Here is a 15525-nt window from a genome sequence, read left to right as displayed (position 1 = left end):
TCTGAAAATCGCATAAATGAATCGAAAATGTTTCTATCGAGGTAGAATCGCAAGTTCCCTATTTAAAACATATTGTAAAATTTAAACTTAAAGATTAGGACTGGGACTAGAACTAGGATCTTCAAACCTGAACTTTTTGAAAGTGAATTGTCTGAAATAAAAAGTCTTGAGTTATTACAATTTCATATCGCCAAATTGAACCTTATAAGATAATAGTTTCACTTCTTTTATTTTGTTGAATTTTGCAATTGTGAGTGAAATTTTTTGATTTTAATTTATAAGTAACAAATAAGCAATAATTAATTGCAAACGAATTTAAACTTTAAATATTTAACCTCTCATTTAAAAAGTGTTTAATTTCAAACGATAAATTGAAAAATATTCAATTTAAATGTTAAATAGAAATCCGTTGTCAACCAAATAGTTCAATTTTCAACCGATGAGATAAATATCTAGCTAAGATAATGAATCTTTAAAAATGAAAATGAATTTTTAACAAAGTAGTTTAATTATCAATAAGGTAGTGGAAAGGGCTTTGAGAACTTGGAAAGTTAATTAAAAAACATTCATTTACTACAATTCTTTCGATTTTTTTCATGTTTATTTTGTACTTTTTTGAACATTTGAATTTTAAATTATAAAGATTGCAAATTTGTATTGTAACATTTTTCAATAATTTAAATTTAAAACATATATATCTGATTCAAACACTTTAAATTTAAAAATGGTCCACTATTCAGTTGCAGAGTTAATTAATTTTTATCTTTCAATCCATTAAAATTAAGAATTTTATTTTCTACAATTTTTAAGGAATTAAAATTCATTTGTTACGATTTTGGTGTTTTTGTGGAATATATCATATCAAAGCTTTGATGGAAAATTATCTTGCTTAAAATGCTTTCAATTCATAGTTGTTTAATATCAATAGATCCTAGTTTGTAATATTTTATGGTTGTGTGTTTCAACCGGAAAGTTGAATAAGTAATGTATACAAAAATTTTATTTAGTTTTCAAATATTTAAAAACGGGAAAGTCGTACATTTTTGTACAATATTTTTAATAATTCTGACATTTTTTTGTAAAACTTAAGAGGCTAAAGCTTCCAAACACGTCTAAAATAAAAAAACGGTAATTGAGATAGATTAAATCAATTTCATTATATTTATTGAAATCATTAAAATTAACAATAAAAGTCAAAAAGTTGATGACCTTTTCCTTTATTTTAAGAATATTAGTTACCAATTATGAATTTCATTTTTTTGTTGTTGTAAAATTGAAAGTCAAAATGATATTTTTACAATAAATGAAAAATAACAATTTTTCTATATTTTTATTGCATTATTTACATTTAAATAACTGTTTTTGAAATCAAAACTTTACACAATCAGTTGATTTTTGCATTTTTTTTAAATGCGAGTTTTTCTTTATATCTTGATTCTATAATAATAAAAATTTTATTTGAATGTTTGCACTTTCGGATATTCGTAAATAGCGACAAAATAAAATTTTTTTTGTTCGAAGTTCAATTATTTAATAGAAAGTGAAACGGATTTTTAAAAACTTTAATGTTTTAGTTGAAGATTCATAGTTTTAGGTAAAACTTTACCTTTTGTAGTTGAAAATTAATCTCCTTAATAACTAATTCAATTTTCTGGTTTAAAATTTAACTAATATTAGGTTAAAAATTCTTTCAATAATTCCAAATTTGGTTGAAATATGTTGTATATTGTTAAAAATGGTTCTTGATTAAAAACTCATTTCTTTGGTTCAAAATTAATTTTTTTTAACTAAAAATGTACAGATTTCATGTGTTGTCGAAAGTGTACCTTTGTGGCAGAGATTTAATCTTTTTGATTGAAAATTAATTTTTTTAGCTGAAGATTAATTGTTTTAGTTAAACATTTATTTCTTTGCTTGAAAGTTTAACTACTTAAAAAATTTTGTTGTTGTTGAAAATAATTGTTTTTATATTAAAAATCTAACTATTCTATTCTTGGTATAAAATTCATCTCCTTTGCTTGAAAGTTAAACTATTTATTAAAAAATTTATGTATTTTGTTGAAACTTATTATTTGTGGTAAGATATTAATTTTTTAGGTTAATAATTTACTTTTTTACTTGAAAATTCGTTTCCTTACGAAAGGTTGAAAAATCCTTGAAAATTTACTTACTATTTCAAAGTTTGATTGACAATTTACAGATTTTTTAAACAATTTCACTGTTTGGTTAAAAACTTCAATATGTTATTGAAGCTTTGTCTTTTTGTGGTAGAATATTAATTTTATTGGTAAATAATTCACCTAACAATAGATTTTATGCTTTCACGGTGATTCATCTTAATAAAAAGAGATATTTCGGGTTTCCCTCGTGTAAAAAACTACGAATTGTTTGCCGAAGTTTCGTGAACATTGCAGTTCACATCTTCAGGGCTGACCTGAAACTGAGGTATCAGGTCATGTTGTTCTTAGGTATACTCTCTACGATGCCTGTGATTGGCCAAAACGCCCCACCGTGGGGAACTGGTTGAACTTGATTGGCCAATCAAGTCTTTTTTTAAAAATCCGGGAGAACGGAAAGCCAAATCGGATTGGTATTATATCCATTGTCCCTATTGAGGTTATTAGGGTGTTTTAAGATTTCGATTGCTTCTCTATGTTTTCTTGGAAATTTGTTATGCGTTTTTGCAATGACTGTTGTTTCATCAAATAATCTGTTATGTCCTGTTTCGATATGATGTTCAGCTAGTACTGATTGCGTGAAATATTTTAGCCTGACTTTACTCCCATGTTCCTTAATAAGCTGTCTCATCGCTCTCCCGGCTTCTTCACTATAGACTGAGCCACAAGAACAAGGGATTTTATATACTCCTGCATCACTGAAGTGAGCTTTTTATCTTCAGGGTTATTTAGCAGTTGTCCTATTTTCGCAGGTGGTTTAAATAAGGTTTGAATGTTTTGTTTATTGAGAATTTTTCCTATTTGTTCTGTGACACCTTGGATGTGGGTAGAGTTGTGGTCATTTTCTCTCTCTTTTTTCGTAGGTTGTGTTGACTTGCTTTTTTGAGTGTGTTTTTTTATTGCTTTATCAATTTGTTTGTTTGTGTAATCGTTCTGTATTAGGATTTGTTTAACGTTTTGTAATTTCTTTTGTAAATTAACTTTATCTGTTATGGAGACAGCTATGTATACAAGGGAGTAGATGGCCGATTGTTTTTGAGATGGGTGATGGTGTGAGGAGGCTTGTAGGTATCTGTTTGTATGCGTGGGTTTTCTGTAAACTTCATGTCCTAATGTGTTATCAGATTTTTTGTAAACTAATACTTCCAAGAAAGGCAATTTTCCGGTTTGTTCTATTTCCATGCTGAACTGGATATTAGGATGTAATTGATTAATAAAATCGAAAAACTTATTTAGCTCATCTCGTCCATGTCGCCAGATGACAAATGTGTCATCAACGTAACGGAACCAGAATTCTGGTTTAAGTTTGTCTTGGTTGGAGATTTTAGTTTCTAGATGTTCCTTTAAGACATTGGCTATTATAGGTGAGATTGGGGATCCCATTGCTGCCCCTGAGGTTTGTTCGTAGAATTGGTTATTGAACGAAAAGTAAGTATTATTGAGACAGTGTTCTATCAAAGGTACGAGCACGGAAGGGAAGTTTGTGAAAGATTTACTAATATCAATTGTATCCGAGATTGGTATTTTGTAAAAAGAGATACTATGTCGAAACTCACTATGATGTCTTGGGATTGAATGTGAATCTGTTGTATCTTTTTGATAAAGTCAAATGAGTTTTGGACGTGAGTGATGGAGTTTCCTGTAAAAGGATTTAGTTTTGCAGCGAGGGAGCGTGCTAGGTTATATTATAAACAATATCTAACTTAATACCTACTAAACCCATCTCTCCAAGACTTTACGGGCTCCCAAAAATCCACAAAGAGAACATTCCACTCAGACCGATCGTCAGCGCAATAAACTCACCTACTTATAACCTAGCACGCTTCCTCGCTGCAAAACTAAATCCTTTTACAGGAAACTCCATCACACACGTCCAAAACTCATTTGACTTTATTAAAAAAATACAACAGATTCACATTCAATCCCAAGACATCATAGTGAGTTTCGACATAGTATCTCTTTTTACAAAATACCAATCTCGGATACAATTGATATTAGTAAATCTTTCACAAACTTCCCTTCCGTGCTCGTACCTTTGATAGAACACTGTGGAAATGATACTTACTTCACGTTCAATAACCAATCCTACGAACAAAGCTCAGGGGCAGCAATGGGACCCCCAATCTCACCTGTAATAGCCAATATCTTTATGGAATATATGTCCCGGTATATATAATCAGTCACGGAAGCATTTTTATAATGCAATCAAGTGATCTAATGAGAGCAGTCTGCACAGAAATATTGGACAAAGCCTGGTTTTTACCCCATCATTGACGGACTGGGTTGTAGTCAAGTACACGATGGAGGGACCTACAGCTTAAGGTGGGTTCCGAACCAACAGAACCTCAGTAAAGGTACATTGAAAAATTTCTAGAGGTACCGGCTCAGGGATCAAACCCCGGACCTCTGAGGTGAAGTCTCAGTGTCTAACCAACTGAGCCACTGAGGCTTTGAATATTATTATTATTATTATGAAGTTTATATTATTTCCCTTTATCCTCTCATCTCAATTACTACCTTTCTCATTCGCCCTATTCCAGTTTTCATGTTATTTCCTTTCACTCTTACCTCTTCTCTTCCATTCCACTGAACCTTTTCCCTTACACTTCCAGGATCCTGTTGGACCACTATTTGAAAAGGGACCTTCTACCCATCTAAGGCCTACCTATCACGCCACGGGTATCGGTCCTGATCGTTTTGTAAGTGTCAATATATGCCTAATGTTTTTATCACAATATATCTTTTTATTGTGTCTCTACCTGATTCTCGGCATTCCATTTCCCTATTTCTCTCTTCAGCATAACCTCCATAATAATGTATGACAAAAAGGTTGACAAAGTGATAAAGGAACAAAAAGAACGAGTAATAGTAGAAGAGATAAATATAGGAGGAGAGAGGTTGAAGGTAGTGTGGATGTAAAGAACGGTCATATGCAGGAGAAATCAGAGAGATTGAGAGAACTAATGGAAGAAAATACTCAAGTGGTTAGGTTTTTCATGCGAGGAGATTTTAATACGAGAACATGAGATAGAGGAGAAAGGGAATGGGAAGGACAGCGAGGAAGAAAATCCAAAGAGAAGATACTTAATGAGGAAGAAAAGAACTTGTTTAAGAGTCTAGAGAAGATGGCATAGTTTATCTTAAATAAAAATAGAAACAAGGTATGAGGAAGGTAAATATACACGTTTGGGAGAAAAATGGGGACGAGAGGCAGGAAATTTGATAGATTCAGATGACTCTCCAATAAGAGTGACGTTAGCGGGAACGAAGAGTATTAGCTGCACGATTGCCGGTCGCAACACTTAGGTGGTTCTATTTATATCTCTATCTGCTTTAAAATAAAATCAAGATAATGGGATATTAATATTTCCAGATTTCGATGCTGGCGATTCACATGATTTGAATACTTTGCGCGCTATTTATATGCGTATATTTTGAGGTTACATTATTTCAAGTATAAAATATAAATGATATAAATATTAATACTATTATCTATATATATATATAATTAAAAATTTGTCATAAGGACAACCGCAGGATTTCGCCGGAAGCGGGTGCTAATCTGAAAAATTGCACCCGCTTCCAGCGAAATCGCGGTAAAATTTCGGCCACAACCACGTCTCACGACCGTGAGATAGGTGGTTACAGTCTGTAAAGGAATCAATAAGACGATCCAGCAAAAGCCTCGTGCACCCTAAGAACACGGAGCGACCCAAGGACGACCGCCTTCTGCATTTTTCCCGCAAGTATTCTAGAATATTGTTTAGACGCAGGGATGCTTTTTAGGCCATTATCAAGTGAAAGCTTGGCACCTCCAAGAGCGCCGATGATAAGGACGATCAGTTTAATAGAATATTCCGGGTATAATCGTTGCAACTCCCTTATGAGGTCTCGATACCTCTCTTTCTTTTCATTCTCCTTGGCTATGATGTTTTTGTCAGCTGGTGCCGAAAATTCGATAAGGAACATGGTTCGCTTCTCGAAGTCAAGAAGAACAATGTCAGGCCTCGTGTGAGCAACAGGTGTTTCTTCGGCTGTTTCTCTCACCACAGAGCATGCAGCCGTGCCATGTAACCCCGTTCACGGGCCACGCTCGCATCGTAGCACTCTAGCAAGTCGTGATTCAGTTGCTCCGTCCACCCAAAGGTCGCGAGATCCCGCCGATCCATCGCATTGAGTCCATTTTCATTGACTCCCCCAGCTCTAGATTGGTCGGCATTGTTGGCTGACCCATTGTCGGGAGCCCTGCGCGTTCTGTTGTTTTGAACCGCACTTACTACAACTATGTTTGGTGTTGTCATTGTTGTTCCCACGAGAAGCTAGGGAAAGGGGCTCGTCCATCCTTGTAGAGCCCCGCATGCAAGGATAAGGCTGCGTACTCTAAAGGTCGCCCGGTATCTAGAGTCACCGTTCTAGACACCTCACCCAGGTTCCATTCAGCTTTCGGCACGGTTTTCACACCTCCGCTTGGGCGTTAATTCCTTCGGGACAACCCCTGGATAATTGTCCGCGACTGCCTATTTATTTTTGTAACCATATTCAGCAGAAACCCTTGGTACAGGGACCCTCTATCCGTAACCCGAGGTTATATATATATATATATATACCCTACCAAAATGAATCTTTGAGTATATTCTAAAAACTCTTTAGGTCAAAGAAGCTAAGAGAAAATCTCCGCAGTCACCTATGACAAATGCCACCGAACGCGTCCTCACGTCCTCACGGTTGTGAGACGTGGTTATGGCTGAAATTATACCGCGATTTCGCTGGAAGCGGGTGCAATTTTTCAGATTAGCACCCACTCCCGGCGAAATCCTGCGGTTGTCCTTATGACAAATTTTTAATTATATATATATATATATATAATTAATCAAAACGAGTTTTTCTGCAAGAAAGTTTCTATTTTCCTTTTTATTTCAAATACCTGTAAGCTCTACGTTTTATATTTGTATCTACTTGTAATTATTTTTAATTTGTTGAATAAATATATTTTTATAGTTTAAATGTAATCCTAATCTCTTTTATTTATAATCCCATGTTTTTAATAAATAAGCTTTATTATTCAAATTTCAACATTAAAAGAATGATATTGAAATTAAATATCTAGTTAAAATCATTAATATATATATATATATATATAGACGTAGTTTTTAATTTTTAGAAATGACGTCAGGGAATTCCCTTTTCTTAGAAATTGATCTCCAGACGTGTGTGTAAACATAAGATAGGCATACATACACGTGCTCGCTTTAGCCAGACAGACGGCTGAGAATTGGGGTTAGGCTGGCGGTAGCTCCGTCGTTGCACCTTACTACTTTCGTTTCAGGTTCATTAACATACAACACTTCGACCTTTTAAATGATTCTTTCTTCATTGAGCTACAATTTTTTCTTCACTTACTTTTTTAACGTCAAAGTAAGAGGACTCGAATTTTCTCACCGATAGTAGATAAATTCACATATATTTTTCAAAACGTTTACGCGATTCATTTTATAACCTCTGGTGTACTTATATTCTATATTTGCTCACATTTCAACGAATAATGATATGGCGAAAGCAAGGATAAAAGTCTTTTTCAAATTCCCAATTTATTCTGTGTTGTGTCTATCTATATTTTCTAAACTTAAAAAATCGTATATTTATTATTTCTTTGACGGAAAAATAATATTGTATACTCACTGCTTTGGTTCTGACGTAAAATTATATCTTTTCCGTCTTCTCTCCGCCAATTAACAGTAGGTTGAGGCACTCCTCGTGCGTGGCAAGTCAATGATACCTGTAATTTTAATTTCATGACATTTATTATTTTTTATGTATTTTTACATTCTCATCCATAATAAGAAGATATTCGGTTTATAAGAAAAATAACATTCACGAATTTCATCAAATGTCAGCGTTTTGAGGCCCCCTGAGTCATAAAAACATGTCGGTGTCTGTCGGTCTGCCCCACTTACTTGTCGACACTACTGTTGTTATGGTTGTCTGTATAAGGATATCTTTCGACAGACTTGTCGTATTTAATTGCACATTGATACACTGTTTAAGAGACTGAAAAGTAAGATCGTGTTCATCAACCAGCCATTTTTAATAAAAATTTAATATATTAGAACAAAGAAAGATAGGAAAAGAGATAGATCGACAAAAACATGCACGTAAAAAAGATCGACAAATTTATCATCAATTACTTTTTATAGGATAAGTGGTTTGTGTTTTATTGATAAAAAACAACATTCAAAATACAGAAAATCAAATTTGTGTACAAATGATACTAGCTACAAGAATAAATAAGACAAAATTTATTTACCCAAAAAGATTTAAAGATTGTTTACGCATATTTTTTTAATAGGACGGATAGTATTCCCTTAATCGCAAAAAAAAATTTAAAAAGAATAAAAAGCAAGCCAATACGAATAAGTGAGTTTCAATTCCATGCGTATTGTGAATTTTAATGATACGAATTTATTGGAATGATACATTTTTCATTGCAGCTAAGAATAAAATTTAATGCCAAATAAAAAACAAATATTAAAGTAATCATGATGAATACAATTTGTGCTTTATTTTGCAATACCTGAATAAGCAATCCCAGCCAAAGTTACATAAAAAATGTACGATATTTTATGTGAATCTGTTTAGCCTAATGTAAAAATGTTGAAATTTGTGACAAAATCGAAGCACGAGATATGTGATGAGAATGGGTTCATTCCAGCCGAAAGAGCTTTAATAAATGAGAGTTCATAACCTCAAAACTACATCTGTCGATCCTTTCACCTTTGATTTTGAAAGGACCGTACACAAATGTGGAAGAAATGCAAAGACCGAGCGTGAAGTGCGAAAACCATCAGTCGCGTGCGCTAGGTGCACTCAAACTATCGAGCGAAGCTCTTTTAACAAAAGAGAATTCAGAAGCACAAAATAACAGTGGTGGATTTTTTGAGATTTAATTTTCAAAATTTTGCGCAAAAATGTGCGAAAAATACAAAGACCGAGCACGGAGCGTGAGATAAATACATAATCGAGCGCAAAGTTCAGATCTTCTGAGATCTCATGCTGTGTTTGAAACAGTTCTTTAATTGTTTTTAAGTCACTTAATCATGACATTACCAAAATATTGCAGAGGTTACTATGGCCTTATTTACTGAAAAATTATTGCTCTACAAGCTAAAGGTAGAAACTAAGGAAAGTGGTTCGAACACAGATAAAGCAATTTTTCGCAGATGAGAAAAGTACTTTGTGCACACAAAAAAGTTGCAAAAAAATGTGTTCAATTCATAAAAATTATAATTCCGTGATTTCTATTAAACGAGGGACAACAGATGTAAACAAGGAGAACAAGTATGGCATAGATGTAACGGCTGAGGGCGAGTCATATAAATTTCTGAGTATTATTGTATTGAAAGCTATTCAGCATACGATCGGCAAAAAACGCCTTATGACTGCCTTTATTACAAGAATCAAGTTGGTACAGAAAAGTTCTTGCAACTCCGCAAACAAGATCAGGGCAACGAACACCTATGCTATCTCTGTCTTTACGATCTTCTTTGGGTTTATCAAATGAATGAACACCGAGCATAAAAGTCTGATCAGAGCCATTTGCGTCGAAATAATAAAGAATGGAATGTACCGCAGCAGTTCGAAGATTGAAAAGATAGTTTCACCACGATATAGAGGGGATAGAGTCGCTGTACACGGAGAGACAAAATGTGCAGCTAAGATTCCGGGACTTAGGTCGTCGTTTGCGCACAACAAATGGATTAATAAAACCCCCAGCGATGGGCGGTGGCGTTACCAGCGTGCGCGGATGTTCAGGCTCCCGCTCCACTTGGGCCTCAGAAGGCCAAGTAATTGTGGGATTATGACCTCAGTAATCTCAGTTTCGAGCATCGACTCAGCCGCGAACTCAGCGATATACATAAGTTATTAAATAATATGTTTATGATGGAGTGCATTTTCCAGTTTAAATGATCAATCTATTAAACATTTTTTATTGAAAATTTAAGTATTTTATTTCAAATATGATTGATGAATTGACTAATATTTTAGTTTTATAAAGTTAAAACATAAATAGTATTTTATAAGTTCTAGTAATATATTTTCATGCAGTCAAAAGTACGCGTATGTTTACTTGAGCGAATTCATAAAGCTTGCAAATATTCTCCAATAATGACAAACCTCGAAATTAAAAATTTTTTCTACTTGTTTTCGTAAAAGAAAAACCGCAGAATAGTTTTTTTAAACATAGGAAAAAATTGTCTTCCATGAAAACTTGAATAATTGAGATAGTTAATTCGTGAAAATGATATTATATATTTCAGTAATATATTAAAGCTGACAAGTATACGTTTATTCACCAGAAGCACCACGCCGAAATCGCTACACGGCCTCTGGACTTGGGCTTCTACAGCCCAAGTTGCTTTGGGATTAAGGTGTCCGTCACTTGCGTCCCTACGCGACCGGCGGTAGACAGTATAACCACTGCATGCCCTATAGGTATATGAGGTGTGTTCAAAAAGTAAGGTGACTTTTCAATTTTCGCGGGCTACGTACATTCAAGTTTTTAATTTTTTGTTTTGTTGTGTTGGTACACTCGTCGCGATCATATGCTCACAGTTTTTACTATATAGCTCGTGTTATTTTTCTGGCAGAGGCCTAAAAGGTTAGACGGGTCAATAATGATCCTGATTTTCTTGAAAGGGTTATAGCTGGAGATGAATCGTGCGTATATGGTTATGATGTCGAAACTAAAGCCCAATCGTCTCAGTGGAAGCATCGTGAGTCTCCAAGACCGAAAAAAGCACGTCAAGTTCGATCAAATGTGAAGGTTTTATTCACTGTCTTCTTTGATTACCATGGCGTAGTGCAATAGGAATTCTTACCACAAGGTCGTACGGGCAATAAGGAGTATTACCTTCAAGTTATATGCCGTTTTCGAGAGGCGATACGCAAAAAACGTCCGGAACTTAGGAAAAAAATATTCGTGGCTTTTGCATCACGATAATGCACCTGCTCATTCATCGTTGCTTGTGAAAGATTTTCTGACCAAAAACATCACCATAATTATGCCTCAGCTTCCATATTCACCGGATTTGGCCCCAGTGACTATTTTCTTTTCCCAAAACTGAAGAGACCCACGAAAGGACATCGATTTTCAACGATTGAGGAGATAAAAACTGCATCGCTGAAAGAACTTAAGGCTATACCACAAAATCAGAAGTGCTTCGATGATTGGAAAAAGCGTTGGAACAAGTGTATTATATATGAGGGGGATAACTTTGAAGGGAACAGCATAAATATTGAGGAATAAATTAATATTTTTTGAGAAAACCATAAACTCATCTTATTTTTTGAACACACCTCGTATTACGCAAGAGGTCGGTACGGTAGGAGCACAGTTTGTCTCTCCGTGTAGATTTCGAAAAACTGTGCAAGTCGCAAGTTATTATGTTGCGAGACTATTTTAGCAGCCAGCAAAATGTTGTACAAAGCGGTTCTCGATTACTTACCCGTGAATTTGTCATGAGAGGATACTTTAAATGTAAGGACAGGAATCATAGACAAATTAGAAGCGCAATGAAGACAAAATCATTTACAGTGAGCAACCCAAGTCGGTCGACCAACATGAAGTGGATAGTGAAGATTTAATGTTTTGTTTGAAAAGGGCATCCTGTCCCCAGAAGTGGAACGATTTGTAATTGCTATTCAGAACAGGACTTTCAGCACCAGAAGTTATGTGGAGATGTCAAAAAGTCCATCGGGCACAATATTTATGCTTGTCGCGTAATAGATTCAAAATATTATACGCACAGGTATAATGATTGTTAACTCTTATTTTTTATATACCATCATATATAGGACAGATGATATTGGGAAGAAGTGGTTGCTACCTAATTCCCTCGACTTTCTGCTCTTCTGAGATTCAGGGAAATGACGTAAAGAATTCTATACATTTTTACTAAATCTTAGCAAGTAAAGGTAAAATCAAGAGCTTTAGCTGTCGAGTTTATGGTAATAAAAAGATCTTCATTGGGTTTCATAGGGAAATTAATAATTTCCAAACACATTTCAAGGTCCACATGTTCTTTTACGTTAAGCGCATGCTGAAAAGTATTAAGAGATTTCCGGTTCCGCTGTTTGTATCTAGGTTAAAAGATTCCAATTAAATGCTCGTTGCTTATTTTCAAAGTCTGTAATCCGGGAAAGAATCCCTTGGGACTGCCCGAGGGCTTCCTTTTGTCCTTCCTAGACAGAATTTCTGATATTAGAAGCGAGGTCAAGCTTGCTGGTGGTAGCCGTTGCTGCGGAACGAGAAAAAGCGTAAAAGTTTAAACTACCTTTCTTATACACAGTTCTCTAATTGTATTTTGGAAATTCTATAGCACGTATTTGTTTTTAAAAACGTAAAGCTAATATAAAGCCCTGTGAGCATTCAAAAATGTTCACAAATGTCCTTTAAAATCTGGCCTAAAATAATTGCCCTGACTACGGCTAATCCATCATTTTCTGAAGCTGATTATTTGGGTTGTGCCAAATTTGAAGATCTGCTACCAAGAGCTATACCTAACGCTGACTCGTTAAGCTTCCAACACACGCCAGTCAACCTTCCACAAAATGGCACTAACCATTTTTGCACGATTTTATTCATTTAGTTAAAAATCTCAAGTTTCAGTCTCAGCGTTTAAACGCCAAACGATGCAAAGTTAGGGCAGATAAAAGTTTCAGTTATTATTTTACTTTAATGATATAAATAATTTACTTGGACCAATAATACAGCCAAAATCCTTCTGCTTTATTATTGAAATGGTATTTGGTAATACAACATTGTCATGACTTAAAAAAGGCTATTGAAATCTATGGAAAAATACCTAGACTTCATGCGTCAGACGATTTTCGACTGCATTTAATATTTTCTTGTAATATCAAAGTATATTACATTACTAGTAGTGTTAGGTAATTCTTTACGTGTATATCAATGTTTGCACGACGAGTTGTAAAACCACGGTTTTTCTAGTCCTTCTGCGAACACTGAGCTATACGCGAAGAGGTATGTGTACAAAAGCGAGTAATGTACGAAATACTATTCAAAATTAGTACTTTATGAGACTGCAGGGCCGTTTGATAAGTGACTCGTGGAAATAGACAACTGACGTGGTAGTCATTTGCTTCGGCTGTGATTGGTAATCTCGTATGGCGCAAAATTTGAAATTGAGTTCGTATCGAGCTTGAGTGCCCTTTGTGGAACTATTAACCTGTCAACATGGCGCTTTTAAAACTAATTATATGTCACCAGATGATACCATTTTGTAAAAGACTGTATAACACTCACTTTTCAGGCGGCGCTAGTGGCTCGTAACATGCTGGTTTCGAATAAATATATAATTTTATATTATGATACTCTCTTCAGTGAATATCTTATTTCATGAAGTGTAGGTGTAAAGGTGGAAGGTAAGTGAGGAGGTAAGTAGGATACAAGGGAGGTATTGATGAGAAATAGCAATAAATAAAGCAAAATTCATAGCGGGATTGAGTGTAATGGCAAACAAGTCACTGAGTCACTTCATTATTTGTTTAGCACCAAAAATCAAGTTATCATTTATGAATAAAAGAGCGTAAAAGTTCCTGCCTTCTATCAAAAATCTACATTAAACAAAACAATTATATAAAAGTAAGACAAATAAACATGGTGAGAAGAAAGAAAGAGAAGAGAATGCTTATGCGAAACATAAACACTAACACATTACAAAAATAGAAAAACCGACATGAAATATCCGGAACAGGTATGTAAAGTGGACTCTGGGGTTAGCAAGGAATACACCGAACTATATTTTCAGAAGGGAGAAATGAAGAACGAGTTTAGGGAATATAACGGGGAATCGAAGTTGTGAATATGATAAGAAATTTTTTGAAGAGGGTGGAAGTAAGCTGGTGAGGAAGTGTTCATCCAGGGTTGTTAAGGGATACAAGAGTACGTTCAGTTTTTAAGGTAGGGGACAGGACTGACATAGAAAAACTATAAGCCAATATCAATCATATGTAATTTTTTTAAAGTTTTTGAAATGTGTATAGTGGATATACTTATGCTTTATCTAAGCCTATTTTTATATCTGAGCAGCTTGGATTTGTCCCAAAAAAATCCGCAGTAAGCAATTTAGCCGAATTTACAGAATATACTTCAAAAGCACCGGAATGTACTTCGAATGGAAGCTTCTAATGTGTCCCCTAAGAATTTACATTTTTCTTGTACCTTCTTTCCTATTCCTTTACACCCCCCCCCCCCCAAATACTTACATGGTGGTGGGAGCGGGAACTACAGTTTAAGGTGGATTCCAAACCACCAGGAGCAACAGCTTTAAGTACTAAGAGAAAACCTTTTTCTCTAGAGGTACCGGTCCTACTACTCTCTGAAGATGAACAATTCCCTTGCTAGGCTAGTGTTCACCTGCTGGGCCACCTATGCTCTTTCAGAGTGCGAGGCGGGAATTAAATTCGTAAGCCGACGGATTTTTCCAAAGCATTAGATAAGGTTAATCACAAAATAATGATATATAAATTGCACAATCTCAACTTGCCTGACAACCTACTGTTTTTATTGCATATACTTGTTCAATTATAAAATAAATAATACGGTCTTCTGCAGAGAATCCAAGTTTCGTGACTTAGGTCTTAAGGACACCCCGAATCATTATTTCAAGGAAGACACAGATGTCTCTGTAACAGAGTCAAATAAAATGTTAGGTTTCTTGATACGATCATGCAAAAACTTTAGATACTGCCATGATAACAATATTGTACAATAGTTCGGTTAGAACAAAGCTAGAATACGCTTCTATCACTTTGGCACCTAAGTTCGCATCACACAATGAAGGAATAGAAAGAATATAAAAAAGGTTCTTACGATATCTAGCATTTCAAGAAGACGGAGTACACTCTGTTAGCGGGATCTCTTACCTCTCTTCGTAGACTAGATTCAACCTAATGCAATTGAAGCTTAGACGCACTTTATGTTATTTAAAGTTTATTTATAAACTTCTTCTGGGAAAAAGTGATTGTCCTTATTCACTTGAATGCTTGCAATTTCGGGTTTATAATTCTCTAGTGGATGAAATGTGTTTGGCGATCAATCGAATGTGCTTGACGCATGACCTTTCACTTGACTTGCATAATTCTTCGATAAATCAGTTCAGTACAAACGCGAAAAATATGTATTGAATAAGAACCGTTACATACATAGCATCTTTGTAGATATTTGATATACAGTCTGTCAAGTTAAAGCGTGGGTGGCTTTACTCGCAGTCGGTAAGGTGTACCGACATGATTTTGGTGTCAAAATATTAAGAAGAGCTCCCTCTTT

The 15525-nt window shown here is 34.8% G+C and overlaps 1 protein-coding gene across 1 annotated transcript in view; it reads right to left on the bottom strand.

Annotated features, from left to right (window-relative positions):
- Window positions 1–7794: 7794 nt before the first annotated feature.
- The window catches only part of LOC117168930 (neurotrimin-like), a 380276-nt gene continuing 372545 nt past the window's right edge, over window positions 7795–15525 (bottom strand). The window contains exons 6-7 of the mRNA XM_033354915.1: window positions 7857–7953; window positions 7795–7799 (exon numbers count right to left, since the gene is read on the bottom strand). Coding sequence (XP_033210806.1) covers window positions 7795–7799; window positions 7857–7953 — 102 coding nt within the window. The remainder of the gene's footprint in view (window positions 7800–7856; window positions 7954–15525) is intronic.

Source organism: Belonocnema kinseyi, chromosome 3 (assembly GCF_010883055.1).
Source record: "Belonocnema kinseyi isolate 2016_QV_RU_SX_M_011 chromosome 3, B_treatae_v1, whole genome shotgun sequence".
Lineage (NCBI taxonomy): Eukaryota > Metazoa > Arthropoda > Insecta > Hymenoptera > Cynipidae > Belonocnema > Belonocnema kinseyi.
Note: the sequence above shows the minus strand (reverse complement) of the source record. Positions and strands in the feature narration are given on the sequence as shown.